This window comes from Heterodontus francisci, chromosome 7 (genome assembly GCF_036365525.1).
Source record: "Heterodontus francisci isolate sHetFra1 chromosome 7, sHetFra1.hap1, whole genome shotgun sequence".
Classification (NCBI taxonomy): Eukaryota; Metazoa; Chordata; class Chondrichthyes; order Heterodontiformes; family Heterodontidae; genus Heterodontus; species Heterodontus francisci.
The window spans coordinates 80,960,247-80,984,634 of NC_090377.1; the positions used below are offsets into that span (position 1 = coordinate 80,960,247).

The 24,388-nt window shown below is 42.0% G+C and overlaps 1 protein-coding gene across 5 annotated transcripts in view; it reads right to left on the reverse strand.

Annotated features, from left to right (window-relative positions):
* Positions 1–24,388, reverse strand: part of znf385b (zinc finger protein 385B) — a 325,574-nt gene that overhangs the window by 114,498 nt on the left and 186,688 nt on the right. For all 5 annotated transcript variants that reach the window (XM_068035530.1, XM_068035527.1, XM_068035528.1 and 2 more), the window contains exon 2: positions 7,428–7,570. In XM_068035530.1, coding sequence (XP_067891631.1) covers positions 7,428–7,517 — 90 coding nt within the window. In that variant the 5' untranslated portion in view covers positions 7,518–7,570. The remainder of the gene's footprint in view (positions 1–7,427; positions 7,571–24,388) is intronic.

Here is a 24,388-nt window from a genome sequence, read left to right on the forward strand (position 1 = left end):
AGCCTCCTCCTCCTGTTAGTTGTTTAATTGTTCACCACCATTCATGACTGGATGTGGTAGGACTGCAGAGCTTTGATCTGATCCAGTCATTGTGGGACTGCTTAGCTCTGTCTATTGCATGCTGCTTCCACTGTTTGGCATGGAAGTAGTCCTTTGTTGTAGCTTCACCAGATTGACACCTCATTTTTAGGTCTGCCTGGTGCTGCCCTGGCATTCTCTCCTGCACTCTTCATTGAACCAGGGCCAATCCCTTGGCTTGATGGTAATGGTGGAGTGAGGGATATGCCGGACCATGAAGTTACAGATTGTGGTTGAATATAATTCTGCTGCTGCTGACGGCCCACAGTGCCTCATGGATGCCCAGTTTTGAGCTGCCAGATCTGTTCTGAATCTATCACATTTAGCACAGTGGTAGTGCCACACAACATGATGGATGGTATTCTCAGTGTGAAGACAGGACTTTGTTTTCACAAGGATTGAGTGGTGGTCACTCCTACCACTACTGCAATGGGCAGATACATCTGCAACAGATGGATTGATGAGGACGAGGTCTATCAGGTTTTTCCCTTTTGTTGGTTCCCTCACCACCTGTTACAGGCCCAATCTGGCAGATATGTCCTTTAGGACTCGTCCCACTCGGTCAGTAGTGGCGCTACCGAGCTGCTGTTAGCGATGGACATTCAATTCCCCCATCCAGGGATATTCTGTTCCCTTGTCACACTCAGTGCTTCTTGCAAGTGGTGTTCAACATGCAGAAGTTCTGATTCATCAGCTGAGGGAGGGCAATAGGTGATAATCAGCAGGAGGTTCCCTTGCCCATGTTTAACCTGATGGCATGAAACATCATGGGGGTCAGAGTCAATGTTGAGGACTCCCAGGACAACTCTCTCCTGACTGTATACCATTGTGATGCCACCTCTGGTGAGTCTGTCCTGTCGGTGGGATAGGACATACCTAAGGATGGTGATGGCGGTGTCTGGGACATTGGATATAAGGTATGTTTCCGTGAGTATGACTATGTCAGGCTGTTGCTTGACTAGTCTGTGATACAGCTCTCCCAATGTTGGCACAAACCCACAGATTTTAGTAAGGAGGACTTTGCAGGTTCAACAGGCCTGGGTTTGCCATTGTCATTTCTGGTGCCTGGGTTGATGCTGGGTGCTCCGTCCAGTTTTATTTCTTTTCAACTTTTGTGCAGCAGTTTTGTATAGTCGTCGTACCTACATTTGTTTCCCCTATCCACATAGCAGTTGGCCTAACTGTGCTACTCTCTTACTTGTTCCCTGCAAGCCTGACTGCAGCCATCCCAGTCATGGCAGAGCAACAGAAACTCATTTACAAGGGGCAGACAGTTTAAGTACAGATGAAGATCACCGACTGGCAAATCACCATCTTCTAGCACATCAATTAAATTACAAACTGAACACAAAGCATCAAAAACTGGCACTTCAAGAATCAAAAAACAAAAAAAGCAAAAGATATCTTTTGCTTCTCCTATGGGGCTTCCATTTGATCCTCCCCTTTAACACTTTTAACATTGTTGCTGCGTTTAAGACCTATACAGGTAAATCCTCTCAGGATCTGCATAGCACACAATACAGCTCCTGATGTACTCCGTATCCTTTTAAATGAGTGCCAACAAGAAATTTCAGTTCTGCAGTACACTACCAGGGCTCTGCACTGGCATTGTAGTTGGTCGGTGTCAGCAGGGAAAGAACATAGTTCTGCTTAGCTAAGTGCACCAGAGTACCCGGACATGGCAGGATATCAAAAAACACAGAAAAACATTAACAATGCACATTTTCTTCCTATTTATTATGAATGGTCAGAAGATCCAACCTATATGAGCAGCTGGTTATAATAATCAAAATTTTAGTAAAATAAGGCAGGATCTGGCCAAGGTAGACTGGAAAGAGTTACTTGTCGGGAAATCTACAGAAGAGCAGTGGGGGGCATTCAAAAAGGAAATGGGGAAGGTACAGGCCCAACATGTTCCCTCGAGGGTAATAGGTAGGAGCAACAAGCCCAGAGAACCATGGATAACCAGAAACATTCAGGGTACGATGAGAAGGAAAAGAGAGGCTTTTAGCAAATACAAGGAGAGCAAATCAATGGAAGCATTAGTGGAGTACAGAAAGTGTAGGATGGAGCTTAAGAAAGCAATTAGGAGAGCAAAGAGGGGATATGAGAAAGCTCTGGCTGGTAAAAGTAGGGAAAATCCCAAGATATTCTATAAGTATGTCAATGGGAAGAGGATAACCAGGGAAAGAGTAGGACCCATTAGGGACCAAGGGGGAAATCTGTGGGTGGAGCCAGAGGACATTGGTAGGGTGTTGAATGAATACTTCACATCTGTCTTCACCCAAGAGAATGAGGAAGTAGATATGGAACTGAGAGAGAGAGAGACTGTGAGGTTCTTGAGCAAATTGTTATAGGGAGTAACAAGGTATTGGAGGTTTTGGCAGACTGAAAAGTGGACAAATCTCCAGGTCTAGATGATTTGTGTCCCAGGATGCTGTGGGAGGCGAGGGTGGAGATTGCAGGGGCTCTGACCCAAATTTTTAATTCCTCTCTGGCCACGGGGGAGGTGCCAGAGGACTGGAGAACAGCTAATGTGGTCCCACTATTTAAGAGAGGTTGTAGAGATAAGCCAGGGAACTACAGACCAGTGAGTCTCACGTCAGTGGTAGGGAAACTATTGGAGAAAATTCTGAAGGAGAGAATCTATCTCCACTTGGAAAGGCAAAATTTGATTAGGAATAGTCAACATGGCTTTGTCAGAGGGAGGTCATGCCTAACAAATTTGATTGAATTTTTTGAGCATGTGACCAGGTGTGTAGATGAGGGTAGTGCAGTTGATGTAGTTTACATGAATTTCAGCAAAGCCTTTGACAAGGTCCCACATGGGAGACTTATCAAGAAAACAAATGCACATGGAATACAGGGTAACTTGAGAAGGTGGATTCAAAATTGGCTTAGCTGTAGGAGACAGAGAGTGATGACAGACGGTTGTTTTAGTGACTGGAAGCCAGTGTCCAGTGGCATACCTCAGGGATCTGTGCTGGGTCCCTATTGTTTGTCATTTATATAAACGACATAGATGACTAAGTGTGGGGGGTAGGATCAGTAAGTTCGCGGATGACACAAAGATTGGCCGAGTGGTTAACAGTGAGGTTGAGTGCCTTGGGTTACAGGAAGATATAGACGGGATGGTCAAATGGGCAGAAAAGTGGCAGATGGAATTTAACCCTGAAAAGTGTGAGGTGATACACTTTGGAAGGAGTAATGGGACACGGAAGTATTCAATGAATGACCTGACACTGGGAAGTTCCGAGGAACAAAGGGACCTTGGCGTGTTTGTCCATAGATCTCTGAAGGCAGAAGGGCAGGTTAATAGGGTGGTAAAAAAGACATATGGGACACTTGCCTTTATCAATCGAGGCATAGATTACAAAAGCAGGGAGGTCATGTTGGAGTTGTATAGAACTTTGGTAAGGCCACAGCTGGAGTACTGTGTGCAATTCTGGTCGCCACATTATAGGAAGGATGTGATTGCACTGGAGGGGTGCAGAGGCGATTCACCAGGATGGTGCCTGGGATGGAACATTTAAGCTATGAAGAGAGGTTGGATAGGCTTGGGCTGTTTTCGCTGGAGCAGAGAAGACTGAGGGGTGACCTGATCGAGGTGTACAAGATTATGAGGGGCTTGGACAGGGTGGATAGGGAGCAGCTGTTCCCCTTAGTTGAATGGTCAGTTACTAGGGGACACAAGTTTAAAGTGAGGGGCAGGAGGTTTAAGGGGGATCTGAGGAAGAACTTTTTTACCCAGAGGGTGGTGACAGTCTGGAATGCACTGCCTGGGAGGGTGGTAGAGGCGGGTTGCCTCACATCCTTTAAAAAGTACCTGGATGAACACTTGGCAAGTCATAACATTCAAGGCTATGGGCCAAGTGCTGGCAAATGGGATTAGGTAGACAGGTCAGGTGTCCTTCATGCATTGGTGTAGACCCGATGGGCCGAAGGGCCTCTTCTGCGCTGTATTATTCTGTGATTCTGGATTCTGTGATTCTGTAGGGCCCATGAAAGACCAAAAAGGTAACCTATGTATAGGAGCGGAAGATATTGGTATGGTTCTTAATGAATACTTCGCGTCTGTCTTCACAAAAGAGGGGGATGATGCAGATATTGTAGTTACGGAGGAAGAGTGCGAAGTATTGAATGTGATAAACATAGGGAGAGAGGAAGTATTAATGGGATTAGCATCTTTGAAAGTTGATAAATCACCAGGACCAGATGAAATGTATCCTAGACTGTTAAAAGAAGCAAAAGAGGAAATAGCAGAGGGTCTGACCATCATTTTCCAGTCCTCACTGGATACAGGCGTGATGCTGGAGGATTGGAAAATTGCTCATGTTGTACCTCTGTTTAGAAAGGGAGCGAAGGATGGACCAAATAATTACAGGCCAGTCAGTTCCGAAGAAGGGTCACTGACCCGAAACGTTAACTCTGCTTCTCTTTCCACAGATGCTGCCAGACCTGCTGAGTGATTCCAGCATTTCTTGTTTTTATTTCAGATTTCCAGCATCCGCAGTATTTTGCTTTTATTTTAGTCTAACCTCAGTAGTGGGCGAATTATTGGAATCTATTTTGAGAGACAGGATAAACTGTCACTTAGAAAGGCACAGGTTATTCAAGGATTGTCAGCATGGATTTGTTAAGGGAAGATCTTGTTTAACCAACTTGATTGAATTTTTTGAAGCAGTAACAAGGAAGATAGATGAGGGTAGTGCCGTTGATGTGGTCTACATGGATTTTAGTAAGGTTTTTGACAAGGTCCCAATTGCAGACTGGTTAAAAAAATAAAATCCCATGGGATCTAGGGAAATTCAGCAAGGTGGATACAAAATTGGCTCAGTGGCAGGAAATAAAGGGTAATTGACGACTGTTTTAGCGACTGGAGGGCTGTTTCCAATGACGTTCCACAGGGCTCAGTACTGGGTCCCCTACTTTTTGTGGTGTATATTAACGATTTGGACGTAAATGTAGGGGGCATGATCAAGAAGTTTGCGGACGACACAAAGATTGGCCGTGTGGTAGATAGCGAGGAGGATAGCTGTAGGCTGCAGGAAGATAGTGATGGTCTGGTCAGATGGACAGAAAAGCGGCAAAAGGAATTCAACTTGGAGAAGTGTGAGGTGATGTATTTGGGGAGGTCAAACAAGGCAAAGGAATACACGATTAATGGGAAAATACTGAGAAGTGTAGAGGAAGTAAGGGAGCTTGGAGTGAATATCCACAGATCCCTGAAGGTAGCAGGACAGGTCGATAAGGTGGTTAAGAAGCCATATGGAATCCTTTCCTTTATTAGATGAAGTACAGAATACAAGAGTAGGGAGGTTATGCTGGAACTGTATAACTCATTGGTTAGGCCACAACTTGAGTATTGTGTGCAGTTCTGGTCACCTCATTACAGAAAGGATGTAATTGCACTAGAGAGGGTACAGAGGAGATTAACGGGATGTTGCCAGGACTGGAAAAATGCAGCTATGAGTAAAGATTGGATAGGCTGGGGTTGTTCTCCTTGGAACAGAGAAGGCTGGGGGGAGATCTGATTGAAATGTACAAAGTTTTGAGGGGCCTGAAGGGTCTATTCACCTTAGCAAAGAAGTCAGTGACAAGGGCGCATAAATTTAAAGTGACTGATAGAAAAATTAGAAGGGAGATAAGGAATAACTTTTACCCAGTGGGTGGTGATGGTCTGGAACTCACTGCCTGAGAGGTTAGTTGAGGCAGAGACCCTCAACTCATTCAAAAGGAGTCTGGATATGCACCTCAAATGCCGTAATCTACAAGGCTACGGACCAAATGCTGGAGGTGGGATTAGAATAGGTGGAATGTTTTTCGGCTGGCACAGACATGACGGGCCAAGTGGCCTCTTTCTGTGCCTTAAACGTTCTATGATTCTTACTCTTTGACACTAATAATGAAATTCAGAATACCTGAAATCTAATGGTATTAAAAAATGACTGATTTTAGTCAGTGCCATTAAGACATAATTCTCCAGATTTCTGACCAGAAAGGAATACATTGATACAGAATAATTCAAAAGCTTGAAATATTCTCAATTCCTATTTTCCAATTTCAACTTAATCAATTAGAACTAGAAAATTATAAATCATGCAAGAAATTCTCGTACACAACCTTGGCTGAAAAACAGTTTTTTGACAACAACATAATTTACAACACACCAGAAATCCCCTGTTACATTCTCTTTTCACGCTAGATTACTTTGTGAAAAGAATTAATGCCGTTAACCACTTGGCTATATTTCAAACACCCACAGTCTGCTCCTGCTGATAACATGATTCTTCATTGATTACAAAGACATGTGTGATGCTACACCAGAAATATAACTACCATGTACATAATCTGCACTCTCATGGCAGCTAGGAATATTTTGCCTTGTATAACTTTTTTCTTTCATATGCGTGGGTGTTTTTTTTAGTCCTACAAATGAATTTTCTTTTACAAGCTGAGATTAATTAGGACATTTTGAATACTCCAAATACATTTTTCACTGTGTACTGGCCACTGCACATCTGTTAGTATTTCAAAGGTATTTGCAATCAAACTGAATGAGATAGCCCAGTGTATATTGTGAGCAGCATTTCTCATAAACCTAAAGCTAAGCCTCCTTTCAACATCATAATGTTTTTCTATCTCTAAGTGAACAGTAACAGTTGAGAGCTCATCAAAATAAATAAAGAATCAAAAAAGCTGTTTACAGCAAGTGAAACCAACTACAAAGACTAAATCTATTGCACTGTTAGTTAATAAAGAGTTCTCTCATAATCATTTATTAATTTTCACAAGCTTGATGCTGAAAGTTTGTAATCCAATGTCTAATTAGCAAATGCAAACCCTTAACAATTGAAAATTATTTAAAATAGTTTGGGTATTTTTTGTATATGATAGAAACAACAATTTTTAAGTGATATTCACCACAAAAGTGAAAATAGCTTTTAGTTACATAAACCTGCCAAAATCAATTCTTTTCCATTTAGTTCAAAATCAATATTCCCTTCTCTTACTCTGCTGCTCTTTTAGCTCCTCCGAAAGCAGCCCAACAGCATTTTAACAGCATGAACAGTTCACAGTTGTAGGTAGCTTGATGCTGTACAGCTTCAGCTATTTTGCAACGTGGTGGGTTAACAGGAACCAGAAAGACTATTTGCACAGATGAATATGGAATGCCAACCGGACAAATTCCCAGACGTAATAAAATCAATTACAGTTTGGAAGCCGAGCTTAATATTTGCAGCTAAAGACTTGGCGTCTTTTCATTCTGTGAGAAAGGCTCCATCTACTGGGTACCAATATTTGAATCAATCTGAGAGACAGAGAGGAAAAAAACAGTTTCTACTCACTGTGTTAAAATTTGGGAAGAGACCAACAGCTGAACCAGCATCCATTGGAAAGGGCATAAATGATTTAATATCAAACGATGGCTGCATCATCAAGGTAGGTGTCCGCACAAATGCAGGAAGTGTGCTCGCATGGCATGTACTTCCTGTCAATGAGAAGAAAATGGATGAATTAATAAATAAAATACTTGCAGTCATGTGAAATACTTTCTGACTGATAGAACAGTTATGTAGAACAAACAATTACAATGTACGTGTCAAGTGAGAAGTGAGACCCACACAATCATTTTCCAGCTGAAGAAAAGCATTTCCCCATAGCCATACAAGTTGAGATTCAGAAGAGACATATGGTGCGTGAGTCATCTGGCAGGTAGAATGAGTGTGTGTCTCCCTTGTCTGAACAATTCTGATCAGCTGAGGAAGCTGGGGACAGGCACCTATTAAAGCCAGATGCTTACTGAAAGCAAGCTAACCTATTAAAGCACTAAACTGAAGGGCTACAAGGATGTTATGAAAATCTTAGATAATACAGACCATTTAATCACTTAGTTTATTATTTGTTCACAACATTCAATGTTAAAACAGAATGTGGTTTAAATATGTTCTGAATTGCAACTGCAGCATTATGTACATAACAAAAGCAACTAATTTATTAAACAGTCTCTGAAATGTACCCACTGGAAATTATACACAGCAGATTCATGAGAGCCAATTAAATGCAAATTTCACTCTGTACAAAGGGGTCAAGCCTTCCAAAGTCATGCAGGTACTTGTTATGGGCAGGTGGTAAGGGGAGTGGGTAGTTCCCACTGTTCACTTCACTACAATTGTGTTTTGTTTAAAATGATGAATTAGCCCCCGAGTGTTTTTAGGGTCAAATAAACAGACAAATGACAAGTTTTCTCGGAGGTTAAACAAAAGATAACTATTTTAACACAATTCCCAAAATATTAGCAACACCGCTCATGCACACATTCACCCACACACACATACATAAGAATAGAGGGAAAAGGATAGGTGGTTTAAAGTGAGTTAAGTCTTCATGGTTTAGGGTAAACCTGTTGAATCTTCTTCGAAGGACAGTCTCTTTGAAAGGCACAGGCCTGGGTGCTTGTAGTCTTAAACTTGAGGTCTTGTAGATTTCTGGTGGTTAATACTTCAGACTGGAGGTGGTGGTCACTTTCAGTTCTCTGCTGCAGCAAGTTGAAGTATAGAATTAGCAGCAGGGCTTCTTCCTTGCCTGGCTGGACTTCTTTCCACAGCCCCTGCTGGACTGCTTTTTGTGATGTTTTTGTGATCTACCTCTCTCTCCAGAAGGTTGCCTTTTAAGATAGAAATTCATCGCAGAATTAGCATTTCTGTTATTTGACACAAGGTCATCTCCTCTGGTGTGACCACACAATGGAACAGGTTGTGGAATCCATGGTTATCTATGGGCGTCTGGATGGGTACTATTCTGTTACGATGTGGCTACTTCATACCTTCTTTGTCTCAGGAGAAAACCTTGCAATTCAAGTACGTCTCTTGATGTTTTCAGGATGGAGTGAACACCTCTTAGTCTGGAATGTATCCTTTTATTCTTTCGAGTCAGTGAGGCAGTTTTTGAATAGAGAGGCCAGGTCATCTGACCTTCAAGTGGCCATCTTTGCAGCACATTGTCCACTTTTTTAAAGGAAAAGTCAGTTTCAAAGAGCCCACATCTAATAAAATTTGTATCTTAAAAGTTATGAATATGATATGTCTTTACTGGCATGACATACTGCATTGTGCTAATACTGACCTCAGGGGTTGAATTTTTGTTCTGGGGTCGGGACTCCGACTTGGGTGAATATCCGGGTTTCAATCCCGCATAGCATCAGCACCTGATGTCCAGTGCAATTTTTGATGAGCAGGCCAATTAGTGGCCAGGATGCGTGCTCTCTGTCCAATTAAGGATGGCGGGTGGGCTCCCAAGACTGGAGGTCCAATAGAAGGCCCTCCAGCAATGACATATCCCCAGCTCCACCATCAGAGGTGGGAGCTACTAATGTAGGGAGGAGAACAGGAGTGCACCTCAAGGTGGAGGTGCCCTCTGAAGAGATTTTTAAAATTTTGAACATTAAAAAGGCCACAGCTGCAAAACTGTCATTCTGGAGGGGCAACCACTCCACTGGATGGCCAGCGGCTGCAGCTGTGGCCTAATGGCGATGGTAGGTACAGAGTGAGGGGTTACCCTAGGTGGATAAAGCGCTGGCACCGCCCCCCCCCCACTCCCACCCCACCACCAAACCACCAGTCTGCCAGGAGGCCGCCACCTCCATCCCCGGCCATGTTTCTGCTTCAGTTGGGGGCTTGCATTCCGACTGGAAAATTCTGCACGGTGGCATTAACAGGCCCTTTAATTGGCTGAATGAACTATCCGCCCTTCCCACAAGCCTCTTTCCCTCCAGCCCTCCTAGAATGAAAATGTCCCAGAGACAGGACCATGGCTGGAGATTGGCACACCGGCAAAAGGCAGGAAATTGCCCGCCCGCCTCCACGGCCATTTGAAAATTAATCCCTAGTTCTCTAATTTGAAGATATTTTGAATATTTTGGGATTGCATTGAACAATATTATATTCACATTACTTACAGTCAACACTTCCTTTGCTTTAGAAGAAACCTAGCAAATTTGTAACTCAATAAAGCTGCACAAGTAACATCTAAAGAGGGCACTTCCCATAGATTGTACAGGAACACCACCAACTTTTATTTGAATAGAACTTTTAACATAGTAAAACGTTCCAAGGTATTAAATTGTTAAACAATATTGAAATTCAATCACAATATATACTATTCTGAAGTTAAATATAACATTAAATTATAATCACGGATAGCTTTGAATCACAATAAAATACAACACCATTACTCAATATTATTCCCACTTCAAAATAATGATAGAAGTGAAAGCTCAACAGGTTAAATGTAATCATTTCATGGGCCAAAGCTTGTGAAGGCAGGGAACTTTGCAACATGTATCGTTAAACTTTTCCCTCACCCATCAGCTTGAACATTTTTGTGCTGCAAGTTGTTGGAAATGCAATGTCAACAGGGCAGCTGGGACCTTAGTGATAGTGAAACCAACAGTCTATCTCCTTAACTAATGAGAGTTAGTGATTGTGAAAGAAACAGAAATGATGGAGAAAAAGGATGAATTTTAAAAAATAATGCATAGGCTAGTGGGGAGATGCCATTTGTATGAAACAGCATAAGTCGACCAAGATAAACTATTAGAGGCAGTTCAGAGAAGGTTCAGTCAACTGATTCCTGGGATGGTGGGGTTATCTTATGAGGAAAGGTTAGACAGGTTGGGTCTGCATCCATTGGTGTTTCGAAGAATGACAGCTGATCTTATTGAAATATATAAGACCCTGAGGGGACTTGACAGGGTGGGTGCTGAAAGGATTTTTTCCCTTGTGGCAGAGACTAGAACTAGGGGATGCAGTTTAAAAATAAGCAGTTACCCATTTAAGACAGAGATGAGGAATAATTTTTTCTCTGAGCGTTGAGAGTCTTTGGATCTCTCTTCCTCAGAGACCATTGGAGGCAGGGCCATTGGACATTTTTAAGGCAGAGGTAGATGAATTCTTAAGTAACAAGGGAGTCAAAGGGTATCGGGGGTAGGCAGGAAAGTGGAGTTGAGGCCATAAACAGATCAGCCATGATCTTATTAAATGGCTGAGCAGGCTCAAAGGGGCCAAATGGCCTACTCCTGCTCCTAATTCGTATGTTCGTACAAGTCATGAGATTCACAACTTGCAGGGTATCTCTTAATCCCCTGAACTTGTGGGACAATTTGCACTTTAATACTGTGAACACACCATTATTTTTATGGCAATATTTGGCTCCCACTTTTTGAACTTTGCTGAATTGTCTTCAGGCTGACCTGATCATCTGGGGGACTTGAAATAATTAAATTTTACAATGCAGGAGACCATTCAACCCATCGCAGCTCTGACAACGCAATCCATTTAATCACATTCCTCTACTTTACCCCATACTCATTTTTTTCTTTTTCAAAATACTTACCTACTTCCCTTTTAAACACGACTATGGATTTTGTTTCCACTGATTGTTCTGGTAGATTATTCCAGGTCTCAACAACTCTGTGTAAAATACAACATCTCCTGCCCTCTCCCTTTACTCTTTTGTGACAATCTTACATTTTTGACAGTCAGTTACTGATTTACTAAGCAGAGAAAATTACTTTTCTCTATTTATCTCATTAAAATGTTTCATAATTTTGAACATCTCAGATGGATGAAATCCTGCTTCAGTAGTTTCGATGAAATCGTTTTTCACTCATAATAGCCCCCTTTCTCATAATAAATAGGACATTTAGCCCGAAATCATACATTTTGTACCCGTGCAACATAAGTTGTTTGCGCATTCAAATTAAAACACAGTGATCTTGTTTAACTGTCGTATTTAAAGAAGCAAAGTGATCATTGTAACAATGTGTTTCATGTGATAAAACAATTAAGAAACATCTACAGTTTAAGAGGCAATAGTAGATTCTGTTTGCTGAACAAATGCATGAACTTTTTTTGCTGAGTAAACCTGCCAAATCTAACATACATGTTTGGAGATGATTAAAAGCAATGGAAATTATAGCCGAAAACAAAATGGACCCCTCATTATGCTGATGGGATCTTCTGTGAATAATTGAAATAGCCATCAACTTGCACAATTATTAAGGGAACTTCAGTTCAACAAGAATTTTATTAAGTAGTTTGATAAATAGTAGATTCCTTAATTCATTTTAGTCTGTACACAAGCTCAAAGTAATGTTTTGTACTAAAATGCCAACTTACACAATAATTTGAATTGAGTGTAAATAACACAGCAGTTACATACCTGTACTGTCATGCATGTTGGTCAGGCCAACTTAGAATATACATAGCATTTGCAGGGAACCATTCTGAAAGAGGTTGAGAGACAAAAAGATCTTGGTGTAATTGTGCACAAATCACTTAAAGTTCACGGCCAATGTAGAGAAAATGTGGCTGAAACAAAAAAGGTATTGGGGTGTATTCATGGAACTATTCTGTACAAATCAAAGGACACCATTTTGACATTCTACAGGTTGCTGGTCAGATGCAGCTTAACTACTGTGCCCAGTTTTAATGCCCCCCACATGGTGGGTGATAGAGTGGGCCTTTGTAAAGTTCCAGAGGAGAGCTACAAGAATGATTCCAAGCTTAAAGAATCTTAGCTACCCTGATAGGATCAAGGTCTGTTGACTTTAGAGCAGCAAAGGCTTAGAGGTGACCTGATAAAAGTCTATAATATAATGAAAGGGCTAAATAGTGTACCTTTTCATAGATTACTCCAATTTTCATAGATTGGCAATGACTAGGGCACATGAGTTTAAGCTACTTAAGAGTAGCAATATACTGGATATTAGGCAGTTCTTCTTCCAGAGAATTGTGAACCTCTGGAATACAATGCCAGGTGGTGTGATGGGTGCTGACTTGTTGCATCCCTTCAAAAAGGAGCTGGACTCGTTCCTGACTGGGGCAGAGATCACATCATATAGAAGGTAAGCGTCTTTATAGGTAATATTTGGCCCATGTGGTTTCCTGAACTGGTTTGGATTTCCTGCGGGGGTTGGAGAAGAATTTTACAGAATATTTTTCCCTTATTCAGTCTGGGTTATTTCCTGTTTTTTTTTGTTGCCTCTACCAGGAGATTACATGGCTGCAGGGATGGGTGTGAGGAGAAGGGGATGAGGGGTGTCAGGGACTGAAGGTGTGTTAAGCCATGCTGGATTGCCTGCCTGTCATTTTCATATGTATGTAAAGTAGGAATTATTGTTGAAACAAATTGAATTATCAGATAATTTGAATTAAATGGCTTTGCCTTAAGACTGTCATCTTATTACTATTGGCTTTGAATGACCTAACTGGGACATTCCATAATCAACCATCACTTTCATCAGATAGAATTTCACTCTTTTACTGAAATGGGATCTTACGTTTTCATTATACTAATGCTCCCGAAAGCAGCATATTTAACTGAAAACGTATTGCATTTATGGCATCTATATATTATCTAAAATTCTTGTGTCAGGCATATACATCCTGTCTGAGATTTTGCATTCTATTATCACAACTTTTGGCCACACTTTGCTGTCAGCATTCATCCACTGTAAATTTCTATGTTAACATTATCTAAATTAATTTTGGTATGTAAACTGCCATATTATATAGCAGGATCTCTGGAATGAGTTTGTACAGTCTCACTATTAGCTCTGAGTTTGCATATTGTTACGACCGAGGCTGGAGGAGTGCACTATCTATCTCTCGTTCTACTTCTCCACGGGTCACAACAGATATTTAAATGTTTTACTGAGTTACCGATACGGCCAAATATCTACTCTATTTTTATTTCAGAATAAAGTCCACCAACAAGGTTTCTTTAACAAAAAATAATAATTTTTTTTTATAAAATAAGACTTATTCAATAAAGATGCAAAGTATTAACAATCAGGTTGAAGTATCACAGTTCCTTTCTAAATTAGCCCAACACTCTCACACACACGCACGCGCACACACACAGTTGAGTTAAAGAAAAAAAAAGTTTTCTCTGCAGAGATCTCTTTACAAAAAGACAAAAAAAATTGGCCGAATGCTTGTTAATTCTTGAAAGAAAAAAGGCCAAGATAGGCGATGTTCTCCACCGGCCCTTTGAGTCTGGCATCCAGATACTCGTTGAGGGCTGTTGCTGGGATCTTTTTTGGAGCAGTTCTTTTCAGGCGATGCTGAGGATTAGTCTGGCAGGCTTTCAGGAGAAATGCGGCATCAATTTCTCCAGTCCATACACTGGATTCACATGGTTTCTCAAAAGGATGGAAAAGAATGAGCTGGTGACTTCTCTCTTAGCAGGCTGACTCCCAACTGACTCAAAACAATATTCAAAATGAAACCAACACTTGACCACCATAAATCTTGACATGTCACTTCTCTGTAGACAACACTTCAGTCACCAAGGTTCCTGCTGTTTACTTAGCTAAGGATGTGACATCCAGTAAGGGTTTGCTTTTCAACAAAGTTCCCAAATCTTTCCAGTGACCTTTTTAAAAAAAACAAGGTCCAGCATCTATGAAATCACTTCAGCTTTTCAAATGAATCAATTTCCACAATAGCTAAAACACAAGTTCTCAAAAAAATTAATAAATGGAAGCACAAACATAACAATATTTAAAGTTATATTCCTCAATGAACATTACACAACTCCAGTTTACCATTTTTTAAATAGACATCTTAAGTACTGTATGGATGTCAATATGCAGATAATTTGATATGTACATACTACTTGGGCTATGATGGAAACTTTGTCCATCATTCTAAATTAGGTAAATGACAGATTAACATGAGGCTGGTTCACAAAAATAATTAGTACTTCAACTAAGAAAGGAAAATTTTTACTAAAAAATTACAGGAATAATACATTCCAGCAAAATCTTGCCCTTTTATTCAATTACTTCATTGCTTAATTAAACCACATATAATCATTGATAAACTTCCATACAGCATACAAAAGAACCAAAATTGTACAGTGTTATGACCCTGTAGTTTGTTTTACTTTTCCAGGAAGTATACGGTGTGCCTTTAAGGCTATAAAAGGATCAGTACTGCTTTAAGAACAAACAAACCTCAGGAATTACTAAGAAGATGGATTTTGATTGCTGTTGGATACAATCATATGGAGAGGGAACCAACCAGCTTCAAAGAATGCATCCTGGTTCCCTGGCAACAGCCATTTGGAGAACAAGCACAAAGACACAATGTTGCTGCTTGCCTTTTGAAAAACTAGTTATAAAGTGGCTTTTGACAGACACAGTTAACAGCCACAGACAGCTGTTCTGCCAGAATATACTGAAGGAAAGAGAGCTCTCCCTCGGTTTATTTAAACCCGATTTACTATTTTCTCAGAATTCTGTAAAGTCAAGCCGGATTAATTTCTTCAAAGAAAATAATCAATTACTTTAACTACTGAAGTGTATTTGTTGAATTCATCGCTGTTAGAAGAAGAGTATCACTTCAACTACTCAAATGGACGACTGACTGCCCGACTGTTGAAAAACCTTTTCTCCTCCCTTCGGACGGCTGTAAGGACGTCAAGCAACCTTGGACTGTTCCACAATGGAATATTCCACTTCGGCAGGAGCGTAAATCTGCAAGGATGCTAATTTTTCTATTTTAAATGTTGTTTATATCTTAGTAGTGTTTAGAAATTTAGTTTTTCTAATTAAACAGTTAATTTGTTGATTTAAAGACACATGGTTTGGTTAGCCTTATTCAGGGGTTAATAGATGGTCAATTTAAACTGTGGTTTACTTTATTTTGGAAAGTTTAAAGTGATATGTTAGACGATCTATTTAGAGATACAGCACTGAAACAGGCCCTTCGGCCCACCGAGTCTGTGCCAACCATCAACTACCCATTTATACTTAATCCTACACTAACCCCATATTCCTACCACATCTCCACCTGTCCCTATATTCCCCTACCACCTACCTATACTAGAGGCAATTTATAATGGCCAATTTACCTATCAACCTGCAAGTCTTTGGTGGTGGGAGGAAACCGGAGTACCCGGCGAAAACCCACGCAGACACAGGGAGAACTTGCAAACTCCACACAGGCAGTACCCAGAATTGAACCCGGGTCGCTGGAGCTGTGAGGCTGCGGTGCTAACCTGTGGAGTCGCGGGACTGATTTGACAGTGTGTTGCTCCCACCGCAATCAGAATCGTATATTTTGATTGGGGGCTTTGTCTTGAGCGGTCGGCCATAACATTATGATCACTGTAAATGTGGAAAAAGATTTTTAAAAATTGAATTGTGCCAATTCATTTTATTAACCATGTTGAGTCTTTTGAGTTCCCACATGCAGCATTTCCAATATCAAGTTTCTGTCACAAATATCTGTGACAACTAGCTTCAATCTCAAATCTAATCATGAATATGTCTCTATATTTCAGTATCTCCAAGTAGGAAACTTGCAATGTCTTTAAATTCTGGCTACTGACATAGTTATTATTCAGCTTCAAAGATGCAAACTGCAGAGGACAAGATCCAAGCTTTTCATTAATACAAAAGCAAAATACTGCGGATGCTGGAAATCTGAAACAAAAACAGAAAATGCTGGAAATACTCAGTGGGTCAGCAGCATCTGTGCAGAGACAGAGTTAACATTTCAGGTCATTCTGATGAAAGGTCATGACCTGAAACATTAACTCTATCTCTGTCTCCACAGATGTTGTCTGACCTGCTGAGTATTTCCAGCATTTTCTGTTTTTGGTCCATGATTTTCATATTCATTTCAATATATAGCACATTCTTCTCATATTGTTTGCAAAACATATTAAGAACTTGAGTGATGCATTTCTGATTTCCTTTATTTCTGATTGAACTTCTGAGGGTACCAGCCATTTTTTTTTTATTCGTTCATGGGATGTGGGCATCGCTGGCTAGGCTAGCATTTATCGCCCATCCCTAATTGCCCTCGAGAAGGTGGTGGTGAGCTGCCTTCTTGAACGGCTGCAGTCCATGTGGGGTAGGTACGCCCACAGTGCTGTTAGGAAGGGAGTTCAGGATTTTGACCCAGCGACAGTGAAGGAACAGCAATATAGTTCCAAGTCACGATGGTGTGTGGCTTGGAGGGGAACTTGCAAGTAGTGACGTTCTTATGCAACAGCAACCAGTAAAGGTCGCAGGTTTGGAAGGTGCTGTCTAAGGATCCTTGGTGAGTTGCTGCAGTGCATCTTGCAGATGGTACACACTGCTGCCACTGTGCATCGGTGGTGGAGGGAGTGAATGTTTGTGGATGGAGTGCCAATGAAGCAGATTGCTTTCTCCTGGATGGTGTCAAGCTTCTCGAGTGTTGTTGGAGCTGCAGTCATCCAGGCAAGTGGACAGCATTCCATCACACTCCTAACTAGTGCCTTGTAGACAGTGGACAGGCTTTGGGGAGTCAGGAAGTGAGATACTCGCCGGAGGATTCCTAGCCTCTGACATGCTCTTGTAGCCATGGTATTTATATGGCTACTCTTGTTCAGTTTCTGGTCAATGGTAGCCCCCACGATGTTGATAGTGGGGGTTTCAGTGATCATAATGCCATTGAATGTCAAGGGGAGATGGTTAGATTCTCTCTTGTTGAAGATGGTCATTGCCTGACACTTGTGTGGCGTGAATGTTACTTGCCACTTATCAGCCCAAGCCTGGATATTGTCCAGATCTTGCTGCATTTCGACATGGACTGCTTCAGTATCTGAGGAGTCACGAATGGTGCTGAACATTGTACAACCACCAGCGAACATCCCCACTTCTGACCTTATGATTAAAGGAAGGTCATCGTTGAAGATGAAGATGATGGTTGGGCCGAGGACACTACCCTGAGGAACTCCTGCAGTGATGTCCTGGAACTGAGATGATTGAGCTCCAACAACCACAACCATCTCCCTTTGCGCTAGGTATGACTGCAATCAATGGAGAGATCCCTCTTTTGTCCAAGTTTGACAAAAGGCTGTAATGAGGTCAGGAGCTGAGTGGTCCTGGTGGAACCCAAACAGAGTCAGTGTGCAGGTTATTGCTAAACAAATGCTGCTTGATAGCATTGTCAACGACAACGTCCATCACCTTACTGATGATTGAGAGTAGACTGATGGGACGGCAATTGGCCGGGTTGGACTTGTCCTGCTCTTTGTGCACAAGACATGTGTGAGCAATTTTCCACCTTGCCGGGTAGATGCCAGTGTTGTAGCTGGACTAGAACAGCTTGGCTAGGGGTGCAGCAAGTTCTGGAGCACAGGTATTCTGTACTATTGCTGGAATGTTGTCAGGGCCCACAGCCTTTCTAGTATCCACTGCCTTCAGTCGTTTCTTAATATCAGGCTGAGTGAATCGAATTGGCTGAAGTCTGGCATCTCTGATGCTGGGGACTTCAGGAGGAGGCCGAGATGGATCATCAACTAGGCACTTCTGGCTGAAGATTGTTGCAAATGCTTCAGCCTTATCTTTCGCACTGTAGTGCTGGGCCCCCCATCATTGAGGATGGGGATATTTGTGGAGCCACCTCCTCCAGTTAGTTGTTTAATTGTCCACCACCATTCATGACTGGATGTGGCAGGACTGCAGAGCTTAGATCTGATCCATTGGTTATGGGATTGCTTAGCTCTGTCAATTGCATGCTGCTTACGCTGTTTGGCACATAAGTAGTCCTGTGTTGTAGCTTTATCAGGTTGACACCTCATTTTGAGGCATGCCTGGTGCTGCTCTTGGCATGCCCTCCTGCACTCTTCATTGAACCAGGTTTGGCCCCCGGCTTGATGTGCTAGGCCATGAGGTTACAGAGTAATAATTGTGGTTGAGTACAATTCTGCTGCTGCTGGTGGCCCGCAGCGCCTCACGGATGCCCAGTTTTACATTTGTTCGAAATCTATCCCATTTAGCAAGGTGGGAGTGCCACACAACATGATGGAGGGTATCCTCAATGTGTAGATGGGACTTTGTCTCCACAGGACTGTGCAGTGGTCACTCCTACCAATGCTGTCATGGACAGATGCATCTGCGGCAGGCAAATTGGTGAGGATGAGGTCAAGTATATTTTTCCCTCTTGTTGGTTCCCTCAACACCTGCCACAGACCCAGTCTAGCAGTTATGTCCTTTAGGACTCGGCCAGCTTGGTCAGTAGTGGTGCTACTGAGCCACTCTTGGTGATAAACATTGAAGTCCCTCACCCTAGTACATTCTGCACCCTTGCTACCCTCAGTGCTTTCTCCAAGTGCTGTTCAACATGGAGGAGTACTGATTGATCAGCTGAGGGTGGGGTGGGGGGGCAGTAGGTGGTAACCAGCAGGAGGTTTCCTTGCCCATGTTTGACCTGATGCCATGAGACTTCATGGAGTCTGGAGTCGATGCTAAGGACTCCCAGGGCAACTACCTCCCGACTGTATACCTCTGTGCCGCCACCTCTGCTGGGTCTATCCTGCTGGTGGGACAGGACACACCTGGGGATAGTGATGGCGGTGTCTGGGACATTACCTGCAATGTATGATGGGGTTAGTATGACTATGTCAGGCTGTTGCTTGACTTGTCGATGGGACAACTCTCCCAACCTTGGCACAAGCCCTCAGATGTTAGTGAGGAGGACTTTGCAGGGTCGACAGGGCTGGGTTTGCTGCTGTTGATTCCTGTGCCTAGGTCAGTGCCGGGTGTTCTGTCCGGTTTCATTCCTTATTGACTTTGTAGTGGTTAGATACAACTGAGTGGCTTGCTAGGCCATTCAGTGGGCATTTAAGAGTCAACCAGACTGGAGTCACATGTAGGCCAGACCAAGTAGGGACAGCAGGTTTCCTTCCCTAAAGCACATTAGTGAACCTTCTGTCGTGGTTGGATTCAAACCCATGTCCCAGAGCAATACCCTGGGTTTTTGGGTTACTAGTGCAGTGACAGTACCACTATGCCACCGCCTCCCCACATATATTGCAAAGAGTATGGTCCTTGTTCGTTATTTTTTCTAAAGCTTCTGAGATGGGGCTGCATACTTCTTGGATATGAAGATAACACCAGTATAATTTATGTTACTGACCGAGATCCAGGTTTTTTTAGCAGTTGAGTCAGCAAAGTGTCACTTTTTAAATTATTTTGTATCCAGGCTTGACACATGTGTCTTACAAATCTTGTAAAAAAAAAAGTGCAGACTGCCATACTGTCTTTGCTACTATTATTTTTAAAGAATCTCTTCCATTGTTTACAGCCAAAGCTACAGTCTGATAGAATTTTACTATACCATTTTCCAAAGCATAAGAAATCATTAAAGGGTTTGCAACTTATCCGAAAAATTAAAACAATAATAAGGATTTCTGTTCCACCCCTGACTTTGATTACCCCAAATTGGGCATATGAAGGTAGAATGGTTCATAGGCTGGCTTACAGCAGTGGCTTCTGACGTTGAAAACAAAGAAAATATTGAAGCAATATCCAAGTAAATCTTCTCTGAAAAAATACTGTATTATCTATGCAATTGGTATCAACATATGACGAAACTACATAAAAGTTAAGAGCATATAAACCAGCCATTCAGACCAACAGGCTTTTGCCAGTCTTTATGCTTCACACGCACCTCTTCCACCTTACTTCATCTCATCCTATTAACATATCCTATTCCTTTTTCCTTCATGTACTTATCTCATTTCCCCTTAAATGCATTTATGCTAATCACTTAAACAATGTCATGGATTAGTGAGTTTCACATTCTCATTGCTCTCTGAATAAAGACATTTTCCCTGCATTCCTTAATAAAAGCAAAATACTGTGGATGCTGGAAATCTGAAATAAAAACAAGAAATGCTAGAAATACTCAGCAGGTCTGGCAGCATCTGTGGAGAGAGCAGCAGAGTTAAACCTTCAGGTCAGTGACCCTTCTTCAGAACTCCTGAAACGTTAATTCTGCTTCTCTCTCCACAGATGCTGCCAGACCTGCTGAGTATTTCCAGCATTTCTTGCTTTTATTCCCTGTATTCCTTATTGGATTTATTCGTGACTATCTCATATTTATGGCCCCTAGTTTTAGATTCTCCCACAAGTGGAAACACCTTCTCCACTTCTACCCTGTTACACCTCCTCATAATTCTAAAGATCTCTTTCAAGGCACCTCTCAGTTTTCTCCTTTTGAGGGGAAAGAGCCCCAGCCTGTTCAGTTGTACCTTCTCAGTTCTGATATTATCAAGGTTCTATGTAAGTTTAGCATAACTTTGCTTTAGGATTCTATTTGTCTCGAAATGAACCCCAATGTCTCGTTTGCACTTTCTATGACTTTGTTAACCGATGATTTTAAATCTAAACAATGAAATTGTGTTATCGTAACACATTAAACACCAGATGCAATATTTCAGATATATAATGCTAAGGACTGCAAGCAAATATTAATGGAATACATGAGTTAAAATAGCATTTAGTTTTTCAAAGCTCTTTGGATAGCATTTTAAAAATATTTTCCTTCTTTATGCTTGCAGTCAAAATGCTCCTATGATCTTCAAAACGATTAAAGCAGTTAAACTTTAGATTCCTCACAAAATTTATCGTTTTCCACAAAGGTTTACAGTATATACTGTAAAACCAATGAGCTTAAGAGAACAGGGCAAGCAAATAAAATGAATGAAAATAAGGCTATAAAAGCATCAAGGCGAAAGATGAATTTGATTTACAACAGATGAAGAAATTATGTGACATTTGAAGCTCATAATGACGAATTAAACTTGGAGCTGAAATATTATAGACTATAGTGAGCACAAAATTTTCCGTAATCAAAATTATTTTGTGATAATAGCTGGCATCACCAACTATTGGCACATTTAAGTGAATATGATCTTGCATGATGGCAAACAAGGATGGCCTCTGCTGTTACAAAAACTTTAAAATCAGCTTCCACCATGTAAACTGCTAGTTTATGTATAGACTACAACAATGAATTGTTCTGAGAGAGTAATTTTTGAAATGTCATTTCTACTGAGGGTTCAAATCATGGGTAGAAACCATACAAGTGTCACTGATTATGGCACTTTGTGAACATTTCAATTTGCTATGACCTTTCAATTTCTACCAGATATCAGACATTGTTCTGTATACTGCACTAATTTGAATTGTCTAGATAAACAAGATATCTACCATATTTATTTGCATTATGAGATTGGTTTTAATGTTACTCAGTAGTCAACTTTGCAGGTTTGCTTTTTTTTATAATTTCAGTTGAACAAAACCATACCTTTGAGAAATTGGTCTGATTTGTACAGGCACAATGAGCCGCTGCTTCGTTTTTCCAGACAACATGTTGAATACAAATCTGTACACCTGAAGAAATGTGACCGATATAATTGCAAAGTAGTTCGGCTGTCTGGCTTAAACTATGAATTGTTTTTCAGTAACCTCCCTATAAAATAGATCAAACCAGTTATAGGATGCGTAAGGATTTTAGTATTAGCTTGTACTTTGATTTATTTTACTCAAGTTGGCGACATAAATTCTCAAAACCACACACATTTAAGTAACAGTAAAGGCTTCACAACTAGATAAGTAGTGGTCTGAGTTACAAGACTTTCCGACATGTTTGACGACCTTGGTTGTGACAAGTCTGTCTGTATTATAGGCTACTAAAGAATTCCAGTTCCAGAAACTGCTGCTGCTTTCTTCTCATGGTACAGGCTTATCACTTAATATACAGCATTTCATACACTAACTGCTACTACTTAACACTGTGTCTATTCCTTGTGCATAAATTCTTCCTAACTCATGATCCTTGTTAGGTGGGTGTATTGAGGGATATAGAGCAAAAGTTGGTAAATGGAGTTGAGGTGCAGATCAGCCATGATGTAATTCAGTGGCAGAAAAGATTCATGGGGTCAGGATATTCAGGCCCCACTGAAGTTGGGAATGGAGACAGGCGGGGCAGGAAAATACCAGCACCGGCTGGTGTGTGGGTTTCCCACCTTGTTCCCACGATGCTGCATTAACATCCCACACAGAAGAGTGTCTGCAGAGACTCATTGACAGGATTGCGGCTGCCTGCAACGAGTTTGGCCGAACCATCAGCCGTAAGAAAACGAACATCATGGGACAGGACGTCAGAAATGCTCCATCCATCAATATCGTCGACCATGCTCTGGAAGTGGTTCAAGAGTTCACCTACCTAGACTCAACTATCACCAGTAACCTGTGTCTCGAAGCACAAATCAACAAGCGCATGGGAAAGGTGTCCGCTGCTATGTCCAGACTGGCCAAGAGGGTGTGGGAAAATGGCGCACTGACACGGAACACAATAGTCCGAGTGTATCAAGCCTTTGTCCTCAGTACCTTGCTCCACGGCAGTGAGGCCTGGACAACGTACGTCAGCCAAGAGCGACATCTCAAATCATTCCATCTTCGCTGCCTCAGGAGAATCCTTGGCATCAGGTGGCAGGACCGTATCTCCAATGCAGAAGTCCTCGAGGTGGCCAACATCCCCAGCATATATACCCTACTGAGCCAGTGGCGCTTGAGATGGCTTGGCCACGTGAGCCGCATGGAAGATGGCAGGATCCCCAAGGACACATTGTACAGCGAGCTCGTCACTGGTATCAGACCCACCGGCCGTCCATGTCTCCGCTTTAAAGGCATCTTCAAACGCGACATGAAGTCCTGTGACATTGATCACAAGTTGTGGGAGTCAGTTGCCAGTGATCGCCAGAGCTGGCGGACAGCCATAAAGCAGGGCTAAAGAGTGGCGAGTCGAAGAGACTTAGCTGTTGGCAGGAAAAATGACAGAAGCACAAGGAGAGAGCTAACTGTGTAACAGCCTGGACAACCAATTTTATCTGCAGCGCCTGTGGAAGAGTCTGTCACTCTAGAATTGACCTTTATAGCCACTCCAGGCGCTGCTTCACAAACCACTGACCACCTCCAGGCGCTTACCCATTGTCTCTCGAGACAAGGAGGCCAAAGAAAGAAAGGTCAATTGGGCTCATTCAGAGCCTTGTTAAGGGCTGTAAATGGAGGCTGTCTGGGATTTTCCAGTCAGCATCCAGTTTCCCGATGTGATGAGAGGCAGTTCAACTGCCTAGAGGTGGGCAGCTGGCAGCAGGCTGGGAGGCCAGTGCTCCATATAGGACTATAGGCCCTCCCTGCCTGTCTGGGTGCGGATGTAACAAAGGCTGTCCTGCACAGAGATGCCCACCCCCCAGCCAACCCCCCAAAACAGTAGTGGCCTGGCTGCTTTCTCTGTTTTTTTACACTTCCCCCTGCTCTCATGCCCACATTTCTGTCCTGAGATTGCTGCAGTCTTCCAGTGAACGTCAACGCAAGCTCGAGGAACAGCACCTCATTTACCGATAAGGCACGCTACAGCCTGCTGGACTGAACATTGAGTTCAATAATTTCAGAGCATGACGGGCCCCCCTTTTTTAT